Consider the following 15754-nt stretch of genomic DNA (forward strand, 5'->3'; position numbering starts at 1 on the left):
AGAGAGAGAGAGAGAGAGAGAGAGAGAGAGAGAGAGAGAGAGAGAGAGAGAGAGAGAGAGAGAGCCTAGTTTATTTACATTATTTTTAGATTTATATCTTAAAGAAAGAAAAAACTACACTTTGGACATGGTTTTGTTGACACAGTCTGGATGGACACCGTGGTGCAGCAGCTGCTCATTTTCCCCTTACATATTTCACCATCTCCCTTCCCCAGGTGTTGCTGCCATCACTACCTTTCCCCTCCTTCCCTTTCCTCATGGCAAGACGCATGGAAGAAGAGTGCTGTTAAGGCCTCTCCATTAATCAACAGGTATGGCGGTCCTCAGCTGCCCCTCTATGAGCTTTCCACTGCTGGTCTAGCTATCGCTTTTACACATAGAGTACAGGATTATCCACTCCACAGATCTTGAAAGTACAAAAGGATTGTTGGAACCAATTTTTCTACATTTCCCACATGTGGCATATTGCAATCTTGTAATCCTCCAGTTTGTAGAACTTTGTCCCTTGAATGCAGCATATCGAAAAATTACTGATACTGTTCTCAAAAAGGTGTTATGTCCAACCAATTGAGGAGAAGTCAACTTGTATTTATCAGTATGTCACTTTCAGCATTCTATAAATACTTATTGATACAATATATTTAAAAAGAGCTCTCAGAGACTGAACCACCAACCAAGGAGCATACATGAACTGGACCTAGCGCCCCCTCTCCCCCACATATACATGTGTAGCATATGTGAAGTTCAGTCTTCATGAGTGTCCCAAACAACTGGAGTAGGGGAGATCCCAAAAGCGGTTGTCTGTCTGTGCAATATGGTTTTCTAGCTGGGCTGCCTTGTGTGGTCTCAGTGGGAGAGGAAGTGACTAACCTTACAGAGACTTGATGTGCCTGAGTGGGTAGCGACTCAGGAGGAACCTCCCCACCCTCTCACAGGAGAATGGGACGGGGGCATGGGGAAAGGGACTGTGGGAGGGAGACCAGGAATGGGGACAGTGATCATAAAATAAAAATTCCTTGTGGATTTTAATTCAGAATTTACTTTTCTTTTCTCCCTTAGAAGCGTGGTACAAAATGATATATTTTGCAATCTCTCTCACTGAGTTATAAAAACTTAGATGTAAGCCAGTTCACATATATCTGGATTTATATCCAAACTGACAATCTGATGTTAAACACAATGCATGGTAATTACTCTTGGAAAACTTTTGTTTTGTCAACTCATCTGGTGGCCTTTGAGGAAGATCGAAGAGACTGTTGTGTTCAAGCTATCCCAAGATACCCTTTAATTCAGACTATTACGTTTTGCAAGGAACTCGACCCTCGGGGCATAATCTAGCAGAGTCATGACTAATAAAACATAAATTCATAGTCATCCAAGGGCAGCACCCGTCCTCTTGATTTCCTCTTCCACTGGTGGAACTAGTTTTTGTGGCTCCTGCAGGGACTTGCTACAGAGATCCTAAGGCTCTTCATTTTGTCCTGTGACTTTCTCTGGCTCTTTGAGACATGTGAATACAACACTGCCTTTGGGCTAGGAAGGCTGTTGGCAGATGTGTTTAAACAAAACTGAGTGTGCCTGTTAAGTGTGGTTGTGTGGGAGAACTGTATGTGCAGTCCTTAGAGCAGATGCATGCTAACAGAACAATCAATTTTACTTATGTGTGTTTAGCTGCAGTTCAAAGACAATAAAAAATTGTTTTAAGAATTGTTCTAAGTATGTTAAAATGTCATCAAACCTGAAAAGGCAATGAATCTCAGACAAGGTGATTAATCTTTAATTAGTAACACACAGCTTCCTATCAAATGATCACTGCTTGCTTAACTTTCAGAAGACCTCTCACCAATGCTTTTATTTATTTATTTATTTATTTATTTATTTATTTATTTAATGTTTAATGGTTTGGGCTTGAATACAACCAATTCTCTTGCTATCACACTTGACCCAACAGATTGAGTTGTTCATGGCCACAGGTCTTTGTGTAGCTGGAGTGAGTGCTATGACTGCTTGAAAAACATGCAGTTACAGCCAATTTAGAGGTTCCTCTGTCAGAATTTTGGCCTCTATTTTCTTACAAATTTATCTCCATCAATGTATTACTTCAAAAACTGTTGATCTGTATGTAATAGGTATGATCCCAGAGTACTGGTGATGTCTAACATAGAAAGGTCACTCAGTATTTTCTTGAGTGAGATGGACCTTGTGTAGGGACTGATTGACCCCTTGCCATGTAGATACTCATTCTCGGTGAACTCAATTTATAGAGGACAGAGCTTCACACAGATAGCTCTTGATGTATGCATCTTTAGTATGCATGTTGAGTGAATGTTTACAGAGCAGTCATTTCCACCCTCACATAAAGATGAGATTTTATACTCACATTTCTATTTCTATATATTACTGCTCCTTTTGTATTTTTTTATAGCTTGTGGCTTTGGAGTATTATTAATTTCTGAGTTTATTCGATATGTTTTCCTCAGAGGAATCATTCATATATTCCTTCAGATTTAAAATCTATAATATTTTAAAGCATATAAAATTTTCACAATGATTATTCATTTCCACAAAATTTGCCTAATATAGTAATGGAAAAGAAACCAGCATTCTTATTTCCTAAGTATGAAAAAAGTTCAAAAAAGGTATTTAATAAATTTGAAAAGTGTAAATCACAAACATTACATTTCACATTATATGAAATTCAAGAAAATGCAAATCAGCAGTTTAAAAGTAAATTTATGGATGTATCTCTTTTAAGAACAGAATAGACCTAAAATTTAGATTCAGATGTCCAAGCAAGCCGAGAAAAATTTCTTGGGTAGGAAGAATCAGAGAGTTAAAAAAGTTATTAAATTTAAAATAACTTTTAAAATGGGGGAAATGTTGCTGGAAAATTTATACTGAACAAACTTTAAAATAATATGCAACAATACTGTGCAGTAAAAATCAATGTGAGGAGAATAAAGAACATTATGAATTGGTGCTTCCTCTATTAAAAAGCCTTTATGCTAATATGGCTGGGATAAATTCCTGAGCATCCTAAGATGCATTAATTTAAGTATATCGTATTCCTTAATATGTACTTTTGTGGCAGCAGTACTTCTCAGTGTGTGATGGGACCAAATGCATTAATTTTGAGCTATATATTTTCAAAGAAGAGGTAGTTTCCAAGAGAACAGTTGAAATAGAACTTAACAGAAAAGTAAGGTCTAAGTCAAGATATCCCACCTGACCACATTCTGCCAAGAAGTCCAAAATGAATGAGCTCATCAGTTCAGATCTAGAGATGAATATATCAGTTGGTGTGCTTTTTCTTTATCTTGACTGGCTGTTGTATAGGATACGTGATCTTTTATGTTTTTGTCTTATTGCTCACGGAATTTTAAAAGTGGATAAAATAGATCAATGTTTGAAATATGCAATGTTAAATAATGCATGCATACTCCATATCCACCTGGAAGACTTTGGCCTATGTGCATGAGAAATCTCCACGACACCGAATGTAAAGGTGGCACACTCTAGTATAATTTAGTTCTCCACTTTTTTTCTCCGTCCTTTCTCACTTCACTCCCTCTCTCAGTCCCTTCTTGCCACCCCACCCCACTGTAAGGCTGAACAGAAATCTACTTTCCTTTAACTTGCATCTGTTTGTCAGTACTTCCTTTGGCAAAAGGAAAGCTAAAATGATATTTCTTTCCAATGAAAGTATTTTCAGATTTAAATTCAGACTGATACTATGTCAACATGTCTAAATGTTTATGTGTCTCTGTATATTCTTCCCTGGTTTATAGCAAAGCCATTTAATTTTTCCATTACTTGGTTGCAAATTCTTTTTCTGTTCTAGTTATTATAATTTTCTCCATTGTATCAGAACAGTTTTTTTCATAAAACAAGAAATTCATTATGGGTCATCCATTTTTACACTCCTATTTAATCTGTTTGAAGAGTCTAAAAATTACACTGATATCTCTTCAGTCTTGAAAAAGAAACAGTTCAGAACAATTCAAGACTTTGGATAGATTTTATATAAGGATGTGGGTCTTAACTTTAGACAGTATATAACTAGAATAAATACGGGTATAAAATAGATTTAAGTTTAGATACAAAAAGCAGTTTTCGAAGACCTTAATCTTCATTATAGTGAGTCTTTACCAAAGGACAAGCAAATTCAGTATTAGAAAATATACTGTTATTAAGTTAATAATAATGCCAGTATAGAAAAAGGAAAGATTCTCTTGAGTTCAAATTATTGACCTAACTGATAATATGAGATCATCTGTAACAATAAGTTTCACAGAGGTCAAACCAGAGCAAAATAAGAATAAAAAAAACTGGGTAAGGCATGTGCTGTCAGAGCTGTACTAATAAAAGCTACCACCAAGTAAATTCTTCACTTATGCATACTCTTGCTTAATGCCAAATTGCTGTCAATGTCCCTTGGTGAGTTCTATTTATGAGCAGATTACAACACACTCTCAGAGGCCCTGCACATCTAACTCTCAGTGAGTGCCGACACAGAATATATGGTCTTTCTGGAGCTGTGAAATTTAATTAATTTGCTGGCAGAGTACAGTTTTCATGCCACATGCCTTTGCCCTGACCCTGCTCAGGACTTCCATTTTCAAATGTGCTTTATATATTGTAAACCTATATCATCTTAATGAAACTTTCCCACGTGGTGATTTCAGTGCTTGACTTAATTTTCTCAAAAGCTACAGTGCCTACATAAATTCTTTTTTGCTGTAATACTAACTGTCATTTCCTAAGTTGCATGAATATATGCATGTCCCCCTCCAATTTTTGATATTCAGATCTCAAAGCATTGCCCTTTAGGTATCAAATTCAATATAAGATTCTTAGGTAAAATTTTAAAACAACAAGAAACCTCTATCTGCCTTGTCTCTCACTTATATCGTAGGTAAATGTCATGTACAATGTATCTAATATCTTCCATTTAGTATCACAAAGAGCAATATAGACCAAGGATGCTATTGATTAATCATCCCTTCAAATTGTCACCTAATGCATAAGTCTATGTCTCTTGGATGACAACCCTGTTAATATTATTTCTGCATTTTATAACAGAGTGAAGTCTAGGGAGTTTAGAAATTGGTATTTTGCTCTAACTTTGCCAGTAAACTGACAGAAGTATGATTCGTCATCTGTAAAATGGAGAGGCTAAGCTAGTTAAGAACGACTGTCAGTGAGACAAAGGACTTTACTTTTATTTCTAAAGCTACATCCTTGAGAGGGATTCTAGAATTCGTTTTTACTCCGTGGTTTGGAATAGTATGATCATGCAACTAATTACTTCCCATAGTGACAGCTTTGCTTCACAAATTTTGAAAACACTTATGAAAAAGGAAATAAGTTCATTGCTAGAATTTTAAATTGTTGCATTTTCCTATTGGATGTATATGTATGCATAAGCATGTATTCACATATGTGTGTGTTGTGTATGTAGATGTGTGTGTTACCAGCCATTGGAAAGAGCCTCCCCTGGGGTGCCATATGTTAATGGGGAAATCAGAGTTCAGTCTTGAGCTTCTTAATGTCAGAATTTAAGAAAGAAAATAACCTAGTGGACAGTTTTATTAGAGTTCAGAAGAAAAATTCCAGGGAAGGCAAGCCGTAAATCTCAGCAGCTGCTAGAAAAGAAAGATGGAGAGGGGTAGAGAGAAAATCATCATGCCATTTATATACAGACACATGGCAGACGAGCAGCCACGAGTGGGTGATGAGGGCTTTAAGAAAGAAAGAAGAAAAAAACCTTCGAGTACAAGAGAAAGAATGCTTAAACTCTGGAAAAATGCAGAAATAATGAGACAGAAGAGAAAAGAAAGGAAATAGGAGTTTCTGCCTTAGGATCCAGAAATGTTGGTACACTGAACAGAAACCTGTGGAAGGATGTAGCGACTGCACAGAGAGCAAGGAATTCTGGGAAGACAAACTACTTTTCCTAAGTAAACAAATTTCCTTGTAAATCACTTTAATATGGCTTATAGCAAATCAGAATTCTGAGGGTTGGTCCTTTGACAAAGGGTTTGACTAGCTGCAGTTAATTAACACTTAGAAACTATAGCATGTTTCCTCCAGATATAGATATAGAGTCCATTCTTTTTAACAGAGTGAAGTAGATTTTGATTAGTAGACATTCAATGGTACTGTAATGTGTGTGTGTGTGTGTGTGTGTGTGTGTGTGTGTGTGTATTTCTTCTGCTTAAACTATTTGAGTCTAATTAAATATTTTAGAAAGATCAGTGCTCCTAGGATATTTGTAGAACTTTAATAGAGAAAGATGAGAGAGTGATCTCAACCTTTGTCTTTATTCTAAGAACCAATAATTTCAGGAGGATAACACAAGGAAATGTCTGTCTATGTAAATATAAAATTTACTACTTGCTCTTAGAAATGCTCATCGAAAACTAGTCGGGTGTTGATGGTCTGTACCTTAATCTCAGTACTCACGGGCCATAATCAGATCGATCTCTGAGTTCGAGGAGGCCAGCCGGATCTAGAGGGTGAATTTCAAGACAACCAGGGCTACACACAATATCCATGTCCTGAAAACAATGCAAAAATAAACAAAAATCAAAAGGAAGAGAAAGAGAGACAGAGACAGAGAGACAGAGAGACAGAGAGTGGGAGGAAAAAAGGAAGGAAAGAGGAAAGGAAAGAAGGAATACAGGAAGGGAGGAAAGTAGAAAGGAAGGAGGGAGGAGAAGGAAGGAAAGAAGGAAGGCAGGTAGAAAGAAAGATATTGCAAACTCATTAGCTAATGAGAGAACTGTTAGCAAATATCCTAAATCTTTGTTATTGAATGTACTACATACAGTAGGCTGCTGAAAGTAAAGATCTTACTTTTCAGCTGAAGCTTTCTTTTGCATGAACGCACTACATAGTTTGAGTCAGCGGGATGAAATCGGAAAGCAGATAAACATTTTTGTACATGAGAAACCAAACACCACTGGGTTGCATGGCCTGCTGGTTTTCTGGAAGAATGTAGAGAGGACGGTCGGCTCTTTGCAAAGTTTGAAAAAACAAAAATTATTTGTAATCTATGTAAAACTTCTTTTATAAAAGTGAAACCTGTAAGGGAAAAAGAAAGGTAGCTTGTTCCAGAATCATGAGCTGCCTAAGAAAAGCCTGCCACCGGCACTCCTTAACTCTGGACACATTGGAATGCAGCACCCTTCACTTTGAGTTTATAGCAAACAAAACAGAGACAGTCACCGAAGATTCCCAAATAAACATTAAGCAGACATAGCCATCATTATTTGTGCTTGTCTGTCCCTCTAATCAGCACAGCAGACATCAACCAAACAAACAGAACATCTTGTAAAGAAAACTGTTAGCACAGATGCATTAGCTGATTGCAGTAGGATATCAGTTAATTGAAGGGGATGGTGGATACTCTTAGATGAGAGGATGGTATGTTTTTCAGGGTTTAAATGCTTTGTGTTCCTTCTTGAATAACTATCTGAAAAGCCTGTAAGTTGAAGTAATGAAGAAAATGTAAAAAAAATAATATTTTCAGTGCAACAAAGAAACAGAGACTAAAGCTTGGGTTCCTATAAAAATTCAACAAAAAAGACAAAACAGCTCAAATAAATCACTATATTTATAGTCAAAACAAAGAGAAGGCTGGAAAGGGCATTAGTTTTGTGAGGGTGGTTTACATTACATCTTTTTCCAATAATGACTCCAACATTTCCTTATTTTTGAATTGGTTATTGAATAAAAAACTTTGTATTTGGTATGACTTTAAATATATGTGTTAAACAGGTTTTTCTGGTGTCACATATAATAAGGTGTCTTCTACAGGGTATCTTTTTTTTTTTAGCACATTGAAATTCTAGTTTCTCATATAAATGAAAATCAAGGTAAAGTTAAGCTCTTTCTGCACACTGAGGTGGATGATGCCAGACTAGAGGAGGACATTCAAATGTGTTGGCTTCGGGATGAGTGAGAGAAAGAAGCAGGGGTCAAATAATCAGGCTATGTTTTAAGTCACTTAAAATAAAAATTCTGGCTATCTCTCAGAAATTGAAGACAGGAAGGGAGTATTTTTGTGTGGGAGGAGAGAGAGGAGAAGATTGAAAAAAGCCAGGCAGAACAAGTGGTATATGCTTGCAAAGAGTAAGAACAACAACAACAAAAAAAGAAGCTACAATGATTTTAATGCAGTTTGTTTAATGCTGATAGGTAGACTGCTTGTATTTTTCAGAAAAAGGCAAGTATGTGAAGTGGTAGCATAGAAAATTAGGAATCCTTGGGGTGGAAGGAAAAGCCAAGGTGTCTCGTGTGGTAATTTGGATTGATACAGTCAGACTAAAATAGACATTGAGTGTTGTCTGTCCACACATCATATCAACTACATATCAAACTAATCTGTGAACTGCCTTTGAAATTGACTGTATAGTGCTAATCCAACAGGATATCATTGAAAACACCCATGTGTGTTTGTGTATGTTTACGACCTTTACAAATTTTAAAAGAAACCTCAGAAAATAAAAAGTGTGTGTTTTGCAATATTGTCTTTAATGAGTTCATTTTAGTTTTGGGAAGAGTATAGTGCTTTTCTATCATAAATTATACTTTTCTATTGTTGGCAATATATTGACAGAATAAATTAGTTCATTGTGGACTGTGAAATAGTTTATAAGTGAAATTTTCAGTTTTTGAACATCATAATATATCTAAAGGTTATAATGTTTATCCTTTATATTTTTCAGAGATTTTTAAATTCATCACTAACCTAACTAACTTAATCCTGTATTTTTATAAAAATGACTATTGTTTTGAAAGTTCACATTAGAATGTGCAGAATTGAAATTCATTCATTAGTAAAAAATAATTAAAATAAAATTATTAAGTGATAACAGTAAGATATGCTTTTGCGTAACTATATTTCCTTCTACATTTAATGGTAGTGTATATGCAACAGTAGGAAAGTACACTTCAAAGAGCAACTTCAAGACTGTGTAACCTTTTTTGGTAATAAAAGAAGGCATCTTATTGAATTTATTGCATGAATCTCAAAGCACTAGATTACCCAAACAAGGTGGTTCCAAACTGAAGTACTGAGTCATATGTAAAACATACTAGCATTGCATTTATAAGTTAATATGCATTTAGCTTTTACTTTCAATTAAAGTTTATTTATGAGATTTCTAATGAGAAACTGTTTTTTGAAATTTGGTCATAAATTCAGGGATACTTAAAAGAGCCTTTTAGTGAAATGATGTCATTTCTCTTAAACGCAAGTGTTTATTATAAATACCCATGGATGTTCAAAGTGGTATGCCCTAAGAAAATATGTAAATATCCACATCACCATTACTCACCAAAATGAGTTATTTTCTGAGCTTTCCTGAATCTTACTGTCAGGGTTGTAGAGTATGTTGTCTTATGTGATGAGTTGCATTTTCTTTTTCCTTTTTTTTTTCTTTTTCCTTTTTTTTTTTTTTTTTAGGAAAAAGTAGAAATAAAAACTATAACCTAGCCGGGCGGTGGTGGCACACGCCTTTAATCCCAGCACTTGGGAGGCAGAGGCAGGCGGATTTCTGAGTTCGAGAGTTCGAGGCTAGCCTGGTCTACAGAGTGAGTTCCAGGACAGCCAGGGCTACACAGAGAAACCCTGTCTCGGAAAAAACAAAAAAACAAACAAACAAAAAAAAAAAACAAACTATAACCTAGTTTTGCTGAGTATTCTTGAGAAGAGGAAAACAATCAACTCTCAGCAACTGTTAGAGTATCTACCTTCTCATGAGCAAGTCACATAGAACCATCATTCCAGCAGTTGTATAAAATATTACCTTGTAATGTATAGATAAATTTTTCCCAGTAAATTCACGACATCCAATTAGTTGCCAGTGTGTGTGGATCATTTTTGTTCTTAGGATAATGGTTCTTTGGGATTTATTTTGTTGACAGTAAATCTCAAGTGAAAATGCAAATGAAGGTTATCTTGCATTTTATCTGAAATAATGCCAGCATTCTTTTTTATATTTTCCCTATTTTAATAAGTGGTTACTATTTATTTGTCTGTCAACGTTGAATAAGTAGTTGAGACCCACCATTTATTTAACATGAGTTCTAAATGAAAGGGGAAACTAAAAAATGATACTTGGTGTTTGAATAATTTCTTGGGATATCAAAGTACTTGGGCTGAATTACCTTGTAGTCGGTGCTGATGATCTAACCATTCAGTGACCTATTCCCTGGAGGAGCACCCTCATAGAAGCAGGGGGAGGAGGATGGGACAGGCAGTTATCGGAGGGGAAACCAGAAAAGGGGATAACATATGAAATGTAAATAAAAAAAATCTAAGAAAAAATTTTAAAAAGAAGAAAATGGAATAAAGAGTTGTCCATAATAAGCTTCCAATAATTTATGCACATACTATTGAAGTAATATGAATTATGAAAATGAGGAATATTTTCCATTAATTCTCAAAATTGTAGTCCCCAAGTATATTTTAGATATGTTACTATTAAGTAGAAAGGGCATAGGGATTAGATGTAGTAGAAATTTAAAATTCAAAATGAAGTTATAAATTCATGGATCATGAATGTATTCGGGAGAATAATTGTAGAATATATTCATGTTAAATAGCACACTCACTATGACATCATATATGACTCTTTATTTTTACAAAATTGGATGGAGGAAGAGTAGAAAATGTGCAGTCTTGAGAATTTTTGATGTATGGAGAAAAAAGGAAGATATGTAAACTTGTGGCTTTAAATTAAAACAACATATTAATTTAATCTGTCACATATAAGTTAACCTAAATGTCTTTGTTCTTTTCCATCTAATTTTTCTGCATCAAATTTTTCTTGGTCATTATTAATGCAAGTCAAACTTTTCCACAATCTATGTGAAACCTAATTTAACTTGTATAATTTTATTTCTTTTAGAAAATAAAAACAGGACCACAATGAGACAGAAACATACTACTGTTTTAAAAAATTAAAATTATTGGATATTAAAAACGCAATAAACTTACTTCCCTTTATTTGAATACAGAATTAAAAATATTAAAGTTGAATCAATTAAATAATCAACATAAATGAGACATGTGACCTAAGAAAAATGTAACACAAAATATTTTTACTCATATCTTGGCATTCAGCATTTATTGATGCATAGGTGTCCAAATTTTCTTTTTCAACAGATATTCTCTTACATAATTAATGCAGTTGTTTCTCATTTCTTACATGGGAACATTCATAAAATACTGTGTCACTGACAGTCCTCTTTTAAAGTAATGAGTTTCATTCATAGTATCTTAATAAAATTATTTAAATAGGCTTACAAAAGCACTGTGGAACATTGACAATTTAAAGCTCAAAGCACTTAAAATTCTAGAATGAAAAAAATCTGTTTTACAAGTGTTATTAGTGAGGCTTTCTCAAGTTAATCAACCTTCGTCATCACTAAATATTTGACCTGCAGATTACATAAAAAGTTCCAATGTGTGTATTTGTATATCTATGTACACATGTAGGTACTCAACCTTTTTGTGTTCCTAATTGAAAGGAGGAAGACAATCTGGTAAACATTTTATGTTTGTGAAATACATTTGCATCTAAGACTTTAGCAACAATCTTGAATTCACATTAAAGTTTATTTTACTGGTTTTTTTTTTTTCCAGTTGGTCTCTACTTTGGGGGAATTGGCAAGAGCTAGGCGAGGCAAGCACCAGGAGTAGTCATCTTGTAGAATACATTATGATACCACCACAGTCCAAATAAGCCAAGCCACTCCTTGTCCTACCAGTTCATCATATATCTGTACAGGACAGGAACATAGCAACTAGTTTCAGGGCAAGAAGAGAAAGGACATGTACTGGGCAAGTCCTGGGGTAATACTGATATCCTCACGGACTACATAACTAAGCTATTGTTAGCTAATTGTATTTGGAACATGAATCTACTTCATTAAAAATAATACACCTACTGATTACACCTATGTATTTGGCTTCGACCTTTTGAGTTTCCTATTTGTTTTGGAATCTGTTGGTATAATAACTCTTGCAGCAAACTCTTCGATCTTCTGGATCTTGCAAACTTTCTGCTTCCTCTTCTTCAATATTCTTTGAGGCTCAGCAGGAGTTGTTTTGTAGATCCATCAACTGGGACTGGCTTACACAGCTTTGCATTTTGATTTGCTATAGTAATTATTTTACTTGAGTATTTATTTAGCTTTAATTCATATTTATGCTATATTTTTTCCTATAAAAGACTTGCATCCTGCTCTTAAATCTGTAAGACATGTACCTATATTAATTAGTTCACACCTACTTTCAGATCAGCTATTGTTTATTTTAGTTGTTTTATATCAAATATGATTTTCAAAAGCTTGCTGTGTATTTATCAGTAGTCTTTAAAATATAATCATTTTCATTTTAAGTATATAGAATATACATAGAATAATGAAATATAGGTATTTTCTTCAATGCATATTTATATCTATATTGTCAATTCTAACTCAAAACTGGGAGATGAATTAGTTTTGTGTCAATCAAATCATGCAAACATATTAATTAAATAATCTTTATTTTCACAACCATAATGGCTAATTATGTAGAACATGAATTTGATATTTTTTACTTTCTTGCAAATCACAATGTATCATTAATATAAATATTGCTTTATGTTTGTTTGAACAGAGTATTCAAATACTCTTCAGGCCTCTACTTTTTTTCTAAACTTGTTCTCTTCAGAGATTACAGATGAAATGTAAAATTACTTGCCCATATGCAGTTAACTCTCAAGACAAGTGCTGCCCAGAGAGGTTGAAATTCTGAAGAGGTTAAAGTTGAAGATTTATAAAGTGGAATGGGGGGGGGGTGTATTGGGATAAAGATTTAGTGGTAGAGTGCCTAGCTTGGACAAGCAAGATAAAAAATTTGAAAGAAGAGGTGGGAAGAAGAAAGGAAGAGATGGAGGAGAAAGCAAAGTAAAGAGAAGGAAAGTTTTCCTAGATTCCTAAATATTCCTGGTCAAATTATTACAGATAAATTACTTTCTGTATCTGGTTGAGATGGCCATACTCATCTATAAGTATTTCTCTAGCTGAAAATGTTTCTTGTCCTGGAATTTTTCAGGCTAATTAATCTTCAGCCCATACGACATGATTTAGGCAGCTGACTTGTCCTCATTAAACATGCTCTGCTGTTTCTGACCACTACCATTATAACTCATCAGACTTCCCAAACAGTAGCTGTTTAAATCAAAGGATTTTCATTGTGGATCACTGACTGTGACTGGCTAGACCTAAGGGATAAGAGGCTCTCCACAGGTAATTGTCAAACCTTATTCTACAATCAGCATATATTCTTGCAAAGCAAGAAGTACACTGTTATAATTGCTACCTAAATTACATCTCAGCCTTTGAAACTTGGAGGCCCACATACTTAAATGTCTCCAGTAAATTAAAAAGAATGTTACACTTTCACCTTTCATAAAAGTGTTCAGGATAAAAACACATTCCTTTGATTTATCTGATCACTCATCAAGGATAATTTTCTTTGTTTTATGGGCTAGATTTGATATCCATGAAGTATTCCATTAAAGGTTCAATGTGTTGCCTCTAAAGTGTGGAGCCGTAGTTTTTATGAAAAGGGTAAAGTTTAAGAACATTTGGGTAGGAGTAAATAGAAATACATTTAAGATATTCTCTTTTGTTTGTGCTTTTTGAAGGGAGTGGCACATGAATTGGGCAAGCATTTTTCCTTATTTGTTTTCTAATATAAAAAGAAGTTAGAAGTAGGCAAACATATACAGATTCATCAACATTAGTTGAGTAGCCCCATCTTGTAGTTGTTACTTGATGACTGTTTTACATAATTCATCAATTTGAGTACAGCAGCTCCATTTTGTCAGTGGTTAGGAGTTGACTATGTAAAGATTTTATTTTGTTATAAGCAGGGAGATAAGTTACCTTGAAAAATGCATCAAAGTACTGTTAAAGCAGAAGTGAACATTTAAATATCAAAATTATTTTCAAGGACAAAATCCTATTATTCTTGGGAGAGAATCTTATCCAGTGAGCAGAATACCAAAATAAAAATGAGGGATATCCACTTATATCCCCATAAGGAAATGAATTAGAGGATACAGTAGACTCTCTGCCTCTTCTTCCATATTGTAAAAATCTGGGGTTGGACTAAAGCTCTTAGTATCCTATCAAGATTTAACAGTTTCCTCCTATGTACTAATATTTAAACAATTAGGCATTGAAAGCAGACATACTGACACAGGCCTTTAATTCCAGAACTGGTAGATCTTTGAGTTTGAGGCCAGCCTGGTCTACTGAATGAGTTTCAGGACAGCCAGAGCTACCCAAAGAAACCCTGTCTTGAAAAATCAAGCAAAAAAGAAAGAAAGAAAGAAAGAAATACATAAAATGGATTTTAGTCAATACAAATGAAATATAGACATTCAATATAAATAAAAAGAATTTATTTTAAAGTTACCTTAATTGTAAAAGTGGTTTAAATCCATATAAAGATCGTGACTGACATGATGACTAGCAAGATGGAAAGATGGGAAAGCAGTGATTGGCCCTGACAAAGAGAAGAAAAAATCCATCGTCAACACAATTGATTTTTATCCTCTTGGTTTTTCACTGTGTGTGAATTGTAATTTCAGACTGTACTTTGGAAACTAATCATAAAAGAGCCTGATAGCTTGTTGCAGACGTTTTCACAAATCGGGACAAATAGGACTTCCGGCATATGGAGAATCAAGCAATTCTTACTGCTGGCAGTGTTCTTTCAAACAGAGGGCCTGAATATTATATCTTCCTGACTTTGCTCTTGCTTCTGAAAATTATAGCTTATACCTTTGAATGAAAACTATACAGACTGTAATACGAGGAAAAAAACACAATTGTGTGTATTTTTAGCAGGAGTAAACAGTGAGTTTTAACGGAAAAAAAAGTAGAGTATAGGGTCACAAACCCTAAAACTCTTTTTATATTTCTTATATTTTCCAATTCCTTTCGGTACATTATTCCTATGACAGGCATTTCAAATACATGCTATGTACTTTGCTGTATATTTTATGTAACTTGCCGTCAGAATATATAATTTTATCTAATACATGTAGTTCTTAGATTTTTGCTGAAAATTTACCCCCTAGAAACCAAATAAGTAAATAAATTCTATTCTATACATAGTATCTATTGTTCTTCCTTGAATATATTGGTTAAATTCATTTTTCAAATACGTTTTGGATGGAACTTGTACATCAGTTACAGTTTAATGCCCAGGTACGTGGAAAGATGTTAACCATGTGTCGTTTTTTATCTTACTACAAACTCAGTGTTCATAGGGAAAACATACATCTTGATAACAAAAGACGTTCTTTTGAATGAAAATACAAGTTAGTGTAAGAGAAGACGTAAAGGGGAGGATGAATGAAGAAGACTGCCCCAGCACATGCTCAGGCCAGAGGTCTTTGGGATAGAATAGCATGTAAACAGACCTGTGCTTCTTTTCTGACTCATTCTAATACAAAAGAATCTTGAGACCACATGCGTCTCAACCTCCAACTTCACACACTATTGTCCACGAGTATATTTTCCACAGAGGAAAGTCGTTTGTCTTAAAACCAACAAAGTTAAATTCCTTTTGCAGTTGTTTAGTATCCAGCCTTAAAGAAGTAGTAGCTTTAGTTAGCAGGCTTATATGGGAACAAGAACATCACCTTAAATTGTTTCTTGTTGATGTCCAAAACCTGAAACA

The 15754-nt window shown here is 34.5% G+C and overlaps 1 protein-coding gene across 3 annotated transcripts in view; it reads left to right on the top strand.

Moving 5' to 3' along the window:
- Positions 1-15754, top strand: part of Pcdh7 (protocadherin 7) — a 400300-nt gene that overhangs the window by 219106 nt on the left and 165440 nt on the right. Inside the window, exon 3 of one of the 3 annotated variants that reach the window (XM_028765265.1) lies at positions 216-311. The exons of the other annotated variants lie outside the window; for them this stretch is intronic. Coding sequence (XP_028621098.1) covers positions 216-304 — 89 coding nt within the window. The 3' untranslated portion in view covers positions 305-311. The remainder of the gene's footprint in view (positions 1-215; positions 312-15754) is intronic. 3 annotated transcript variants of the gene reach the window in all.

This window comes from Grammomys surdaster, unplaced genomic scaffold (assembly GCF_004785775.1).
Source record: "Grammomys surdaster isolate TR1022 unplaced genomic scaffold, NIH_TR_1.0 150, whole genome shotgun sequence".
Classification (NCBI taxonomy): Eukaryota; Metazoa; Chordata; class Mammalia; order Rodentia; family Muridae; genus Grammomys; species Grammomys surdaster.